At 32.6% G+C, this 15,873-nt stretch overlaps 1 protein-coding gene across 4 annotated transcripts in view; it reads right to left on the reverse strand.

Annotated features, from left to right (window-relative positions):
• The window catches only part of NBEA (neurobeachin), a 694,224-nt gene that overhangs the window by 513,058 nt on the left and 165,293 nt on the right, over window positions 1-15,873 (reverse strand). For all 4 annotated transcript variants that reach the window (XM_078070461.1, XM_078070460.1, XM_078070459.1 and 1 more), the window contains exons 11-13: window positions 13,706-13,814; window positions 2,608-2,760; window positions 1,284-1,452 (exon numbers count right to left, since the gene is read on the reverse strand). In XM_078070461.1, the coding sequence (XP_077926587.1) occupies window positions 1,284-1,452; window positions 2,608-2,760; window positions 13,706-13,814 (431 nt within the window). The remainder of the gene's footprint in view (window positions 1-1,283; window positions 1,453-2,607; window positions 2,761-13,705; window positions 13,815-15,873) is intronic.

Consider the following 15,873-nt stretch of genomic DNA (forward strand, 5'->3'; position numbering starts at 1 on the left):
TGACAGAGAGAGAGCACAAGTAGGCAGAGTGGTAGACAGAGGGAGAAGGAGAAGCAGACTCCCCGCTGAGCAGGGAGCCCGATGCGGGGCTCGATCCCAGGACTCCGGGATCATGACCTGAGCCGAAGGCAGACGCTTAATGACTGAGCCACCCAGGCGCCCCAGATGAGTATGCATTTTTATATAATTAGGAGAATTGGCAATATTTTTTATTTTTATTTATTTTTATTTTTTTAAAGATTTTATTTATTTTATTCTAGAGAAAGACAGAGAAAGTGCGCACACACATGCACATGCACACGAGCTGGGAGAGAGGCACAGGGAGGAGAGAATCCCAAGCAGACTCCGCGCTGAGCACGGAGCCGGAGGTGGGGTCTAATCTCAAGACCCCAAGACCACAACCTGAGCTGAAACCAAGAGACCTATGCTCAACCAACTGAGCCACCCAGGTGCCCTGGCAATATTTTTTAAACAACAAAATGAAGTATTAAATTAGTTTCTACTATACTTAGAATAAAGGGTGAAGTTTGGGGAGAAAATATAAAGAAAGGTAACTATCTCAAAGGTTTGAAACAATTGTATTAGAACACACTGGCCATGATCAACTTCATCTGATTTTATTTTTTTTTTCTTCTTTCATCTTTATTTTTTTTTAATTTTATTTTGTTATGTTAGTCACCATACAACATTACATCATTAGTTTTTGATGTAGTGTTCCATGATTCATTGTTTGCATACAACATCCAGTGCTCCAAGCAATAGTGCCCTCCTTAATACCCATCACCAGGCTAACCCATTCCCCCACTCCCCTCCCCGCTAAAACCCTCAGTTTGTGTCTCAGAGTCCATAGTCTCTCATGGTTCGTCTCCCCCTCCGATTTCCACCCCTTCATTTTTCCCTTCCTTCTCCTAATGTCCTCCATGCTATTCCTTATGTTCCACAAAAAAGTGAAACCATATGATAATTGACTTTCTCTGCTTGACTTATTTTACTTAGCACTTCATCTGATTTTAATATTATGAATATATTTTCCTGAGCCACAACAAGCATATAGGCTAAAAGGCAGAATATTATTCTTACCTGCCTTTATTCCAAAAATAACTTAATATTTCAGAACTATAAACTTCTCTACCACAAAAACTTCTCAATATAACAAGGCTACTATATAAGAAAGATAATAGTTCAGTGATATTTTCATAACCGTGCACATCTGGTGCCTATAACAGTACTCAGGATATAAAACAGTAGTAGTACAATGAATGTAGTGGTAGTGTTGTACTTACCTAATCCTTTAGGTGTAATGCCACTACTGTCAGCAGGATTAATGACCCAGTAGTAATATTTTAATGTGTGCATTAGCTGTAATACTGTTCCTACTCTGCGTATGGTGGTGTAAATGGTAGCAGTTCCAATAAATTCAGCAGACAAGTAAGTGTATAGGGAAAGCTGAACCTAATACAGAATATTAACAGAGCATTAAAATAAATTTAAAATGCCTCAAGTGTTTATATTATAAATATACATTCTAATTTAAATGCAAATTAGTAAAGATGAAGAAAGAACCATTTATTATGAGGTTAAAAATAACTATTTATTAAATATTATTTATATTTTTAAAAGAAAATAATCCACAGCCAACACATTCTAATAAAACTTATTTTAATAAAGGTAATCTGTAGCTATTAACAATGAAATAATTTTAAATGAGTTAACTGATCAAAAGTAACTGATAGGTAGAGCAAATTATTTAAAAAGTTACCTAGACTAAAGCCCTTTATCAAAGTACATTTCAGCAGCTCAGAAGAACAGAACTAACATGAGTCAGCTATATCATATTTGGGAAAAATACACACAGTCTTATATCCTAAAAGTTCACATAATTCCAAATTTTCTTAACCCACTGCCACAGTATCAGAATCTAACCATATAAGTAAGAGAGATGACAAGTCAAACATCTTGCTTAAAAAGTGAACAAAGTTTGAGTTTAGCACCATAATTAACATGCTAAACAATAATAAAAGTCAGACCCTATACAATTTAACCAAAGTTATGTGGAAAATTTGAAAACTGTAAAAGGCAGCTCACATTTATGAAGGATGTCCCTCATTACTGATTTCCACTAGAATATAACAGGGCTAAATTTAGGTATGCAAAATAATAAAAATTTTATGTTAATATATAAAAAAACAATGTATATATTTATTTTAAAACAAATAATATTTACAATCATGATATAAACTCTATATTCACAATATAAGCAATTTTACAATCACAATGATTGTAATTATCATTATATAATTAGTTACCTATTATTTTCTCTTTTCTTAGTCTTAATAATCAGTGTACCAAATCCTTTCTTGGAAAGATAAGAATCACAACTACTAACTTCAGAATGCAGTTATTATATCAAGCTTAAATTACAGTTTCATTTATTTTAATATTTACATATTTAATATTTTGATTGCTGATTCTAGTAATACAACTGTTTCAGGCTGACTATAAAATATGCTGAAAAAATCCAAATGCTTTCTACTGCATAGTTTAGATCCATAACTACAATTTATTAACATTACACTAAAATAAAATGAATGAGAATGAAATTTATACCTTTGCAGGTGTATGTATCCAGATGGCTGGGTTGAATAAAATGTGATCACAAAGCTGCTTTAGCAAAGGTGCTCCATGAGATAAACCATCAAGGTATTTTGCAAAGGATAAAAATTGCTCCAGGACAGCTCTAGTTATATGAACTCTTGATGACTAAAGAAAAAAAAAGATTTTCAAGCTAAAAATATCCAGAATATCAAATTTTAAGATTGCTGACTTACAATAAGTACATATAAATTTTTCATATGCCATACCTAATAATTTAAATATAGAACTATATGTTTCCTTTGCTATCCAAAATTTAATTATATTCAGAAACGTAAAATTTTTTTTTTTTTTTTTTTAAAGATTTTATTTATTTATTTGACAGAGAGAGAGACAGCGAGAGAGGGAACACAAGCAGGGGGAGTGGGAGAGGGAGAAGCAGGCTTCCCGCCGAGCAGGGAGCCCGATGCGGGGCTCGATCCCAGCACCCTGGGATCATGACCTGAGCTGAAGGCAGACGCTTAACGACTGAGCCACCCAGGTGCCCCCAGAAACGTAAAATTTTAAGATAATTTTCTGAATGACAGTTTGTTACCTGAAGCCCTTCCCAGAACAACTGCAGATAAGTAACTCAGGTTAAATAATGCCACTCTCAAAGCAAACTAAAGAAATAAAATAAGTTATGAATAAAAATGGTTTCAACCCATTTTTGTATAAATTGACTAAAGAAGAGATCTCAAAGGAAATTATAATAGAATAAAATTAATTATCATGATCACACACACACACACACACACACACAAGATACTGGGAAAGAGAAGTGCTTTCATGAGATCCAAACCAACGGGCAAATAAATTGACTCCACCATTCCACTGAATCCTTTCTTTATAAAGTCACAAATGAGTTGCACATGGACAAATGCCATGCATCTTACTCAGCATAAACCTTTCAACTTAGCCATGGTATATGAAAAGCAAATCTTACTTTCCTGGAAATACTGTCCCTTTTGGCTTTCATGACCCTCAGATTACTCCCCAGTGCCCTTTGCTTAAAAGATGGGAACAGCTGAAACTTACTTATTTGGCTTCTCTTTTCCATAAAATCATTCTCTCTAGATGATACCTTATGCTTTCACAGCTTCATAGAACAATACCTCTATGCTAAACCTCCCATCAAGATTTTCAACTGCCATCACCAATACATAACCTACTACCAACGCTATTTAGATAAATGACAGACCTTCCAAAACTCAAACCAAACCTTAAAGCCGCATTGTACAATACAGAAGCCACTAGTCATGTGTAGCTACTGAGCCCTTGAAATGCGGCTAGTCCTAGGTGATAAATGTTATAAATATGTATAGACTGGATTTTGAAGATTTAGAATAAAAAATAATGCAAAATATCTTTTATAATTTTTAATTGAGTATATGTTGAAGTGATAAAATTTAGGATATACAAGGTTAAACAATATACATTATTAAAATTAATTTCACTGGCTATGTTTTACTAGAAATTTTTAAATAACAAACTGAGGGTTGCTGGAGTGGTGGGGGGTGGGAGGGATGGGGTGGCTGGGTGATAGACATTGGGGAGAGTATGTGCTACGGTGAGCACTGTGAATTGTGTAAGACTGTTGAATCACAAACCTGTACCTCTGAAACAAATAATACATTATATGTTAAAAAAGAAGAAGATAGTAGGAAGGGAAAAATGAAGGGGGGGAATCGGAGGGGGAGACGAACCATGAGAGACTATGGACTCCAAGAAACAAACTGAGGGTTCTAGAGGGCAGAGGGTGGCGGGATGGGTTAGCCTGGTGATGGGTATTAAAGAGGGCACGTATTGAATGGAGCACTAGGTGTTATACGCAAACAATGAATCACGGAACACTACATCAAAAACTAATGATGTAATGTATGGTGATCAACATAATAAAATAAAAAAAATTACATATGAGGCTTGCATTATATTTTGACTGGAAAATGCCACCTTAAGTATAATTTCAGATGAAAATATTATAGAGGAAATGCTGTTCTTTAAAAGCCAATAATTCTAATTCAAATGTCAAAAATATATCTTACTATACAAATCTTTTTTTCCTCATCTAGTGATCCTTTTTGATCCTCCCTAGGATAAAGAACCACCTACCACTCAACCCCAGAGCACAGGTCACATCACACCTTTCTCTCCATTATCCACTGACTGAAGTCCAAGTATCATTATGGGATAGTTTAGGTCTAAAGGGACTAAACTGTCTTAGCAATTTTACTTCCCATATGGTTTACTTAACAAGGGCAGCTCAATAAATTTGACATAAGCATGCCGTGCATTTCACACTTCTACACAAGGGGCCACGAACTCATATGATTACAATATTCAAACAGTTAACAATGTATGCATTTATGGTAGGAGACAATAATGAGTAGTGAGAACTGCCCAAGGTACCTAAAGGAAATAAAATTCATTACTAGAAAACTTTTCCTTGAGCCAAACAAAATATTTCTTTGGGTCAATTTTGCCTACACAACATGAGTTTGCTTCATCTGCTTTCTCTACCAGGCTCCCTCAACTTGTAAAACCCTTGCATCCATTTCCTTTACTTAAAGGCAGATTCAGTACTTTTCATTTAGTCATACATAGGGTACTTACTATTCGCCAGGGACTCTCCTTGGAACTGTGGAAAGAACAGTTAACAAAACTGAAGAAGCCTTGCCCTCACAGAACTTAAATTCTAAGGGAGGAGAAGAGAGGGACATATAATAACATAAAAAAAAATATGTAACAAGTTAGATGTCAGTAAGTGCATGAAAAAACACAGAGGAGAGCAAATTTGTGGAAAAGTGATTAACAAGAGGTTTTACTGAGTAGGGAGCAATCAGTTTGAAGTACGATAAGGCTCCAATGATTTTTTATTACTACGCTTATGTTTGACAAAACACCAGTGGTGAATAGATAAGCAATAGTCCTACAAAATTCAAATCAAGCCTAGGAGCAGAACTTTAGATGAAAATTTTATAAGGAGATATAAAAATGATCCTAAAAAGTAGCTGAATTATTAAAGGGGGGGAAGGTGGAAGACAAAAGCAAATAAATCTTTAAGAAAAGAGAAAAATCAAAGTTTGAGCACTCACTTTAAAGGAACTTTAATGAAAAGAATACTTCTAAATTCTAGAACATTTTATTCATAGATAGGTGAATAAAATTAAAACGAGATCATGGTTATATAAAGCTTTAGCCCTTCCTTTACTAGCTATAATTTCACATAGTTTATTATTATAATAATAATATAATATATTTAACATGTAATAATAGAGAATATAGAATATAGAATTTCACATAGCTTATAATTATTATAAATATATTTTTATTCAGTAATAATGATTTCAGGAACATTAGAAGAGTCAGATCCTGTTCCTAGATAAACATTTTCAGAGATCAGATTTTATCCTATAAAATCATCATGTGCTGGGGCATCTGGGTGGCTCAGTTGGTTAGGCATCTGCCTTAGGCTCAGGTCATGATCCCAGAGTCCTGGGAGCCCTGGATCGGGCTCCCTGCTCAGCGGGGAGCCTGCTTCTCCCTCTCCCTCTGCCTGCCACTCCCCCTGCTTGTGCTCTCTCTCTGTCAAATAAATAAATAAATCTTTAAAAAATAAAAATAAAAAAATTAAATTGTCATGTGTTTATAAAGAATACTAAAGCAATATAAAATCAGATTGGCCATTATGAACATATTCATTTGAGGAAGTAATTCATATTTTGAAAACAAATTTTTAACTTGCTCTGTTATAAAAAGATATGCTGGAAGCATCACATGAGGCCTTCCTTCCACATTACTAAAAAAAAAGTGTCAGTTTTTTTTATAGCAATTAAGCTCTTGGGTGGTAGTTTTTATTCTAAAGTTGATCTTTAGGAAATATCTTTCTAAACTTGTGGTTTTTTATTGGCCTACTCAAAAATCCTACCAGGCAGAAAATGAAAGTTCCCTTCAATAGCATGTTACCTTTACCACTAAGCAGTATTTCTTCCTTCTGCCTTGCATTACTGTTTATTATTCATATATCTTTCTTTCCTGTAATAAAAGAAGATACTATCTTATTCATCTTTTTTTTCTGTCTGGTACCTGCCATAATCCTCAGCAGATGTTTAACTGAATTCATGTCAAATTCAAGAACAGAGTAAGAATAGGACAGATAAGACAAAGCATAGATTAAGAGAAGATAAAAGAAGATATCCAACTCTGTTTCAATGTGTTTAGTTTGAATGATTGCTTTAAAATATTTTTTATTTTTATATTTGCTTTCATTTCTCAAAGTAAAGCAATTTTAAAAACAGTTATACTTGTATAATTGATAGTTAAAAATCTGTAAAATGCATGCTCTGAAATTTAAACTATATGACATTACTTTTGGGTAACGACTGAAGACATAATCTGTACGATGAGTGCTATATGAATTGTGATGGAACATATCTGGAAATAGAATTTCAGAAGCTAGGAAAAAAACAATTGTAACATCCACTCCAGAAGTAACTAAATCAAATAGGAGCAATGGATGTTATAGGGAAAAGTTGCTATTCAGTAAAAAGAGGTCTTTCTCACATTTAGAGCAGCCCACAATGGAATGGATCACCAGAAGTGTTCATTTTTATTGCAGAAACCATTCTCTCTATATAGAACATACATTATATTATCAAGTAAATTGTGGGAAATTATCTTAATTAGTAGAGGTACATCATAAATCCTCAACATCCATTTTACTCCTTCCAGGACACCAAAATTGAACTCCAAAAGCCTAATCCAATATGAATCACTTATGTGTTGCTGTTGTGTGGGGGAGACAGGTAGACAGTGATTCATCAAAATTTTCATGGCAGCAAATAATTCAAAGTAGGTCAAGACCTAACCTGAGCAATCAAATTGGAGGGAAGGATGTTGTTCAGTAATTGGGAGAAAGAAGTTCTTCTGTCTACCCCCCACCTGGATGCCTGGATGTAAAAGCCTATAGCACTAAGTCAACCTGGCAACCTTCTTAGGACCACAAAGGATAGTAGCTATAGCGGCAAATAAAATCATGAGTCTAGGAGGCAGAGTCTAGAGGCAGAGCAGACATACAGAAAAACTCTGGGTCCTTGATGACATAATTGAGACTCAGACAACCAAATCCTAAAGCCCACATTAATGCATATGTTTTACTGGCCATACTGCTCTACTCCCCAACTTTCCCCATCCTATTTCCGTGCTTGGGAGGCTCCCCTAGCTATTGGCTTCCTTTGGGTTTGACTAGTTACAGACATCAGCAGGAAATTAAAGGACAGGAAGAAAATGAAGTTGGGGGGACCCTGGCTTCACCCCTCAGGCCAATACACTATATTCTTTTACTGAAGACCATACTCTGGTCAGGTACAATTTCTCCTAGAACTACAGTAACTTTCTTTTTGAGTTATGATAAATGCTCACTCTTCTCACCTCTGCAAACCTTGCTGATTTCCCTTAACAATGCTCACAACTTTTTAAAGAGCCTTGCATTAAACTCTTTTCAATAACCAAGTTTGAGTGTGCTGTATGTTTCCCACCAGGACTATGACTGATAAGCCACCTGTCGCTAGATTTCCAGTTACATTAGCAAGCATATTTCCTAAATGTTTAAGCTACTTTGAATCAATTTTTTTAAATTAACAACAACCAAAAATATTGAATACATGAGACAACCTCTAAGTTTCCTTCAAACTCATATTTTGGCAAAACAAAACAAAACAAAACAAAGTACCTCAAAAGTTGTTCATGAGATAGTCTAAATGTGATGAATAAGAAAGCCTCTTAACATTAGACTACCTTCCTTGATAACTAAGTTATTCCTTCTCAGACAAGGAGATAAAGCTAAGTGACAGTTAACCATTAGCTTATTATTTGTTGATGATAAAATAAAAATGGAACCTTTATTATCTATACTATTTACCCAGCAATTGATGTTTAAAAATAAAACAGTGTGAATATTCATCTGGGAAGGTGAAAAACATATTCTTTGAGGTAATCAGACAAGCATGCAAATGCTTTTCACTTATTCAATTAAATCCAACAAATATTTATTAAGGCAGGCACTCTTTCTTTAGGTGCTGAAGACATAGCAGTAAGGTGAGAATAAAAAAGATACTGTCCCTGCATTCATGAAGCTGAAGCTTACATTCCAGTGAAAAGAGGCAAAAAATAAACAAGTAAAAAAGAAGTCAGAATTGTGTTGTAAAAAATTAGCACAGTAGGGAGATAGTTAGTGATGGTTATGGAAGAAGGGGTACTATTCTATTTAGAGTGATCAGAGAAGACTTCTCTGATAAGGTGTCATAAGCAAAATCCTAAATGAAGTGTAGAATTAAGCCATATTGGATACCTACAAAAAGAATGATGAAAGCAATGGGAAAATGCAAACGTCCTGAGATGGACTCATGCTTATCACTTTAGTTTTTAAGGGAAAGGCAAAGAGGCCTTTGCATGGCCAGTGTGTCTGCAACAGAGAAAGTAAGAAGGAGGACATCAAAGGTAAGAGAATTGTGAATTTACTCTAGAAGGATGGAGCAGTAAGATCTGACACATTTTGGGAAGACTAGTCTGACTGCAAGTGAAAAACAGATTGTGGATAACCAATAGTGAAAGAGGATGATTTTTGAAATAAGATGATATCAATGTGATACTAAAAGGAGTAAGGTAGTAAGTAGGAAGCAGTCATTCATTCTGGGTATGTTTTGATACCAAGACAACATAATTAGCAAGATATGGATTTAGTGTGTGAAAAGAGTCAAAAAGGATTAACATTTTTGGTCTGAACTACTTGGTGAATGGAAATGCTATTAAGTAAGAGAAAATTGAGGGATGAAAGATTTGAGAGGAAAATCAGTCTTTAAAATTTAGAAAGAAGAGGAGGCACTAGTAGGAGAGAATAAAACAGGAAACCAAGGTAGTAGGAAGAAAACAAAGAATACTGTCACAAAATACAACTGAAGAAAGCATTTCAAGAAGGAAAAACTTTTACAACTGAAATGTTAACAGGTCAAATAAGATGAAAACTGAGAACCTTAAGATGTTAAGAATATAAGACTACTGGTGACACTGACATGAGCTATTTTAAGGAAAAAAGACTGATTGGAATAAGGATAGATCTAAGACTAAATAGGATTCCAAGAATATAAGGGTGGTTTAACATATCAAAATCAATTAATGTAGTTCACTAAACTAAGAAAAATTTGAAGAAACCTCATAATTATCTCAAACAATGCAGAAAAAGTGTTTGATAAAACTCAACACCTGTTTATGATAAAGAAAACTCTAAGCAAACTTGGAGTAGACCGTTTCTTAATTTGATTTAAAAATCTACTAAAAGTAATCTACAGCATATGCCATACTTAGTGGCTAATTACTGGAAGCTTTGCACATGATATGTGGAATAAGATAGGGATGCTCACTATTACAACTTCTGTTCAGCACTATACTGGAAGTCTTAGATAGTGGAATATCACGGGAAAAAACATAAAAAGAATAAATACTGGAAAGGAAAAAATAAAACTGCCATTTTCTGATAATGAGATTTTCTACAAAGAAATGTTTCTGAAAAATCAACAAACTACTAGAATTAATAGAAGAAGAGCAATATTGGTATTGGTATATAAAAGGTCAATATAAAGACCAATTATATTTCTATGTTTCCATGACAAGTAAAAAAAACCTAACATTTGAAAAACCTCAAGTTATCTAGAAATAAATCTAGCAAAAAGAAAGTTTTCTATATAGAAAACTACAAAAGAGACCTAAGTAAATAGAAGGACATACTAAATGTATGAATTGGAAGATTCGATATAAAGATATCAATATAATACAATGAAAATCCTAGCATTTTTGGTGGAAATTGACAAGCATACATGTATTAATGCCAAAACCCAAGAATAGCCAAAGCAATCTTGAAGAAGAATAAAAATAGATGACACACTATGAGATATCAAAATACACTAAAAAGGCATATAAATTAAGATAGTGTTGTATTGCCTCAAAGAGAAAAACCCACAATAGATCAATTCTGGAAAAGATCCCATTTATATACAGTTATCAAATTTATGGCAAAAATCAAATTTTGATGCAGTGGGAAGTTATCTTCAATAAACAGTACCAGGCCAGCTAGCTACATATTTGAGGGTTAAAAAAGAACTCTGACCCTTATGCCTCATGCCATATACAAAATCCAATTCCAGATGGATTGTAAATCTAAATGTGAAAGGTAAAACAAAATTTTGGGAAGAAAACATAGAACAGTTTCATGGCATTGGGATACATTAGGATCTAAAATGGGATAATCATAAAAGAAAATGAAATGGTGACCTATATTAAAATTAAGGACTTCCATTCATCAAAAAGGTCATTAAGAGAATAAAAGAGCAGGCCACAGAGGAAGTGATATTCGTGATACATATCCAACAAAGTTCTCATATCTGCAATAAAAACAGAATTTCCATAAATCAATAAGAAAATGATAGACAATTCAAATGAAGAAGGGCAAACACTTTGAACAGGTATTTACCAAAAGAGGGTAACTACTAAAAGACAATAAATGTATGAAAATGTTCAACTTAATTTGTCATCAAGGAAATGTAAATTAAAACATGATCTACAGAATGTAAGACTATCTTTGCAAATCATATTATCAAATGAAGATTAGTATACAGAATAAAAAATTGCTACAATTCAATAATGAAAAGAAAATATCACAATTTTTTTAATGGGAAAAATTTCTAAATAGACATTTCTCCAAAGAAAATATACAAATAGCTAATAAGCACATGAAAAGACATTCAACATGATTAGACAGAATTATTAATAAAAAATGATATGCCATTCACACCCACTAGGATAAGCTAGAATAAAAAGGACAATTGACAAATGTTGGCAAGGATGTGAAAAAACTAGAAACCTAATACACTGCTGATGAAAATGTAAAATAGTGGAGCCACTTTGGAAAACAGTTTGGCAGTGTCTCAACTGGTTAAACATAGAATTACGGTAGGACCCAGAGCAAAGCAATTTATAGATAGGTATCTACCGAAGAAAAAAAAAATATGTCCACACAAAAACTTGTACATGAACATTCACAGCAGCATTACTCATAACAGCCAAGGTGAAAAAAACACAAACATCTATTGACATCTGAATAGATAAACAAAATGTGTTATATACATACAATGGAGTACTGTTCAGCCATTAAAAGGAACAAAGTACTGACATATGCTACCACATGGATGAAATCTTGTACACATTATGGTATATGAAATAAGATACAAAAAGACAAATATATGATCTCACTTATATGAAATATCTAGAGTACACCAAATCAGAGTGAAAAGTAGATTTCAGGTTGCCTAGGAGTGGGGGTCTTGAAAGGAAATTGGACAAACTGGCAAAGGACATGAATAATTACTTCACAAAAGAGAAAAAGTGGATGTACTATAAATACATATGAAAATATGTCCAATCTTATTCTAATTTTCCAAAAATGCAAATTAAAACCACAATGAGATAACATTTTATACCTAACTTGTCAATATAATTTTAAGGGTATTAATTCTGATAAAGAGGAAGAACTGAATATATGTCTTTTTATTTGATTTAAAGTCTTTTCACTGAATTTATAATTTTTTTAATTTTTTTTTAAGATTTTATTTTTAAGTAATATCTATGCCCAACTTGGGGCTTGAACCTGGAACCCTGAGATCAAGAGTCAAATGCTCTACTGATGAAGCGAGCCAGGTGTCCCTCACTAAAATTCTAATTTTAAGCTAAGTTTTAAGTGTAAAAGAATGCTCACTTTAGAATATGCTGATAAACTCTCAGTAAATAGATGAAAAGTATATTCAAGGGGCAGTTCCTATTAGTGATCTTGTCATACACAGTAATATCACAAAGGCATTTCATAATATCTAATTCTTGTAAAATGTAATTTAACATAAATCTTCTAAATCATTCTTAATACTCTAGATAGAAAAAAAAAAGTTTTCCATGAAACCAAATACCTTAATGATAAATGTTACTGAAAAAATTATTTCAATAAAGAAATGCTGCCAATGATCTTAATAACTTAGTAACTTACCACTCCTCAATCACCAATCCTTCAAGAAAGAATACTTATTTCAAAGCAAAGACAGGTTACAAGGATTTCAAAGGTAGAGCCATCTGAGTTGAGAAAACTATCTCCAAAAGTCTTCTCAATATTATTTCCGAAGGGGAAAAATAAGTTTATTCCTCTCACTTGAGGCCTCACCTCTATTATTTCTCAAATAGTTCCATTTTAAGAACAGCTGAATGTTAGAGTTAACTGATAAGAATAGGTTTGAGAGAGCTAATGAGGATGACAGATATTTCCATAGGAAAGAAAAAAGCCAATATTTGTATCATGACTTCCTGCTTTAATTTTTAAAAGAAATCACATGATACAACCAAACTCTTATGAGACCCAGGATTCATTATCAGAATTAGTACAATTGTGACTAAAGCAAAGAAGGTCATAAAAAAACCAAGATACAAATGACACAAAATGGGGAAAATTACACCCATCTAATTTGTATTGTTTATATTATGTAGTGATTACAGAAATGCTACCTTAAATACTCAGATATATTAAAATCAGAGACAAATCACAAACTAATGTTTTGCTTATTACAAAATAAAGATTTTTTACCTTATAATTGGAAAATTAAGCAAAAACAAAAAGTCCATTTAAAATAAAATTGACAAAACTTCTAAGAAATCAGTTTGAATGTAAAGATAGCAAAGAAACAACTAGAAAAAAGAATTAAGGGGAAATACTTGTAACTTTGATTAAAGACAGAGGGAAAAAATTTCTTTAGTTTTTATCTTCACTCAAAATTCCTTTATTATATAGATTTCTATAGCAACCAATTTAGTTCCATGTCTACACTTAAGTCTAAATGCAAAACATAAAAGCACATATTTGTGAATTAGCCAACAATAATGAGCAGTCGATGAAAAGAGAAACTATAGAAAAAATATAATTAGGGGTTGTCAGTTGTTCAGCTATGAATACTATACAATAAAACCATCAATACATATCACTTACCTTTTCAAGTAAGTAGCCAATGACTAAAAAGCCTTTTCCACCCAGCATCTGTTCTTGCATGGCTACTGAACTTTTAAGTAGTTCAACCAGGAATGCCAAAAGAGTAGCACTGCATGTAAAGTACAGATAATTTCATTATGTAATTATCAAATGTTGATTATAAACACAGTGTTCCATTTTAGAATTTTATTATGCCAAAAGATAACAACCCAATTCAAATCTAATCTCTATTTTGCTGACAATGATTATTATACCTTATATTGTACAGGAATATATTTTCTCACAAGCATGAGAAAACTATTCTCATCTCTTTAAAATTAAATATCATAAATCAAAACATAAATTCATAGTTTTTTTATATTCCAAAGCCAAACACTGAAGTTCATCTACACTTACGTACATTATCTGCTTCAAGTAAATCTAACATAAGAAACACACCCACAAATAAATCAATTCTCTACAATTAAGATTTTTATCATAATATTCTTTTGAAGAACATACTATCTTAGAGAATTTTAAAAATGTATGCAATATTGCTTTGGAAGAACACACCTGTTTTTAAAATAAACTTTTCGTTTAGACCTATTTTTCAAAAAAAAATTATATTTTTTAGAAAATATCCAGAGAAATATGCAACATGTTATTTAATATGTCCATATATGCCCTCAGGAAAGCTCATGAGAGCAGAAAAACAAATGTCTGTATAATATTGAAATGAAAATGGCAGTTAATTACACAATGTATACACAAACACATAAAAGCACACAAAGATAAGTGCCAGACAAAGATAAAGTACTTGATATGTCTGTTGAATGAAGAAAGAAACGAAAGAAAAAATGATTGCATTGAATTAAGCTTTGATAATGTATTACTTCACAAAGTTACAGTGGAAATTTTTCAACTAGCAGCATTAATAGATGATGGCATTCCTAATTAAGAAAATATATATTCCTTCATTGTATATGCTTATTGTAGTTTATAACAATAAATGACAAGCCAAACTTCAACAGCAATTAAAATATCTATTTGCTGTGCTTTGTAATATAGCCTAAATTACCTATTTATATTCACAAGAAAGGGTAAAACCACAAATTCCTAAATATATTTTAAATTCACAAGTACTCATTCCTGCAAGGAATTAAGAAAATTTGTTAATGAGGAAAACTTGAAAATCATTAATTCCAAAAGTGATTCTATTTCAAGTTATTCTAGCTCTTCTGGTTTCAATAAAATTGACAACACATTTCTCTGATAATGTGCCTATTCTTGTTCAAATCAGAAACAGTCTCATTGAAAGAATCAATAGCAAAATTATCATTATTATAAAAACTGATAGTTTAATGGGTTACATGATATCAGCTAGAAAAAATATAGTATATCTGGAAATAAAGTACTTCATTACAGGAAATTAAAATTCAATTACATTAATTGGCCCTATTTCTTTAAACCACACAAAAAAAGTAAACTTGTACCACAAGGCAATGATGTTCTTTTACTTCGTTCTATAGTTAGACATTTACAAATAAAACACAACTACCAAAGAATCTCTTGGGATTTTTTTAATGTTTCTGTAAAGAAGAACAGCTATTAGGTAATCTAGTCCATTTTTAATGAATTGTATCAATAGTAAAAGCCACTTCACAAATAATTGCACAGGTACTACTGCACAAAATACTTCTGCCTAAATATTTGAGAAGAATAAAGAACCACTGCATAGAGATTACACAATGTCCTAATCTTTTCATGGAATTCTTACCTACACTTGAGTTAATGATGTAGGGGGAAAGATTACTAAAATTCCTAAAAATCAGCACTGCCAAAAAGAAAGACTGGAAATGCCTATGGTCCCTATGGTCCATGAAAAAAATGCAAAAAATATTTCTTACAATAAATTACTCCTATGTAGAACTGTATAAAACTACAAGGATGCCATGGATTTTCTTATTCTTTTATGTCAGAAGGACTACTCTTTCTCAAATATCTAAGGAATTAGCTCAGACTTCTAATCACAGTGGAGCTCCATTACAACATCAGAAATATTAACTTTATTCCAAAATCTTAACATATGACTATGCTACCCATATAAAGTTAATTTCACTTCGGTTTTAGCTATGACAACGATTGAAATGTCAAATGCATTCACTAACAAAAGTATTTTAAATTTACAC

This window comes from Halichoerus grypus, chromosome 4, assembly GCF_964656455.1.
Source record: "Halichoerus grypus chromosome 4, mHalGry1.hap1.1, whole genome shotgun sequence".
NCBI classification, from domain to species: domain Eukaryota; kingdom Metazoa; phylum Chordata; class Mammalia; order Carnivora; family Phocidae; genus Halichoerus; species Halichoerus grypus.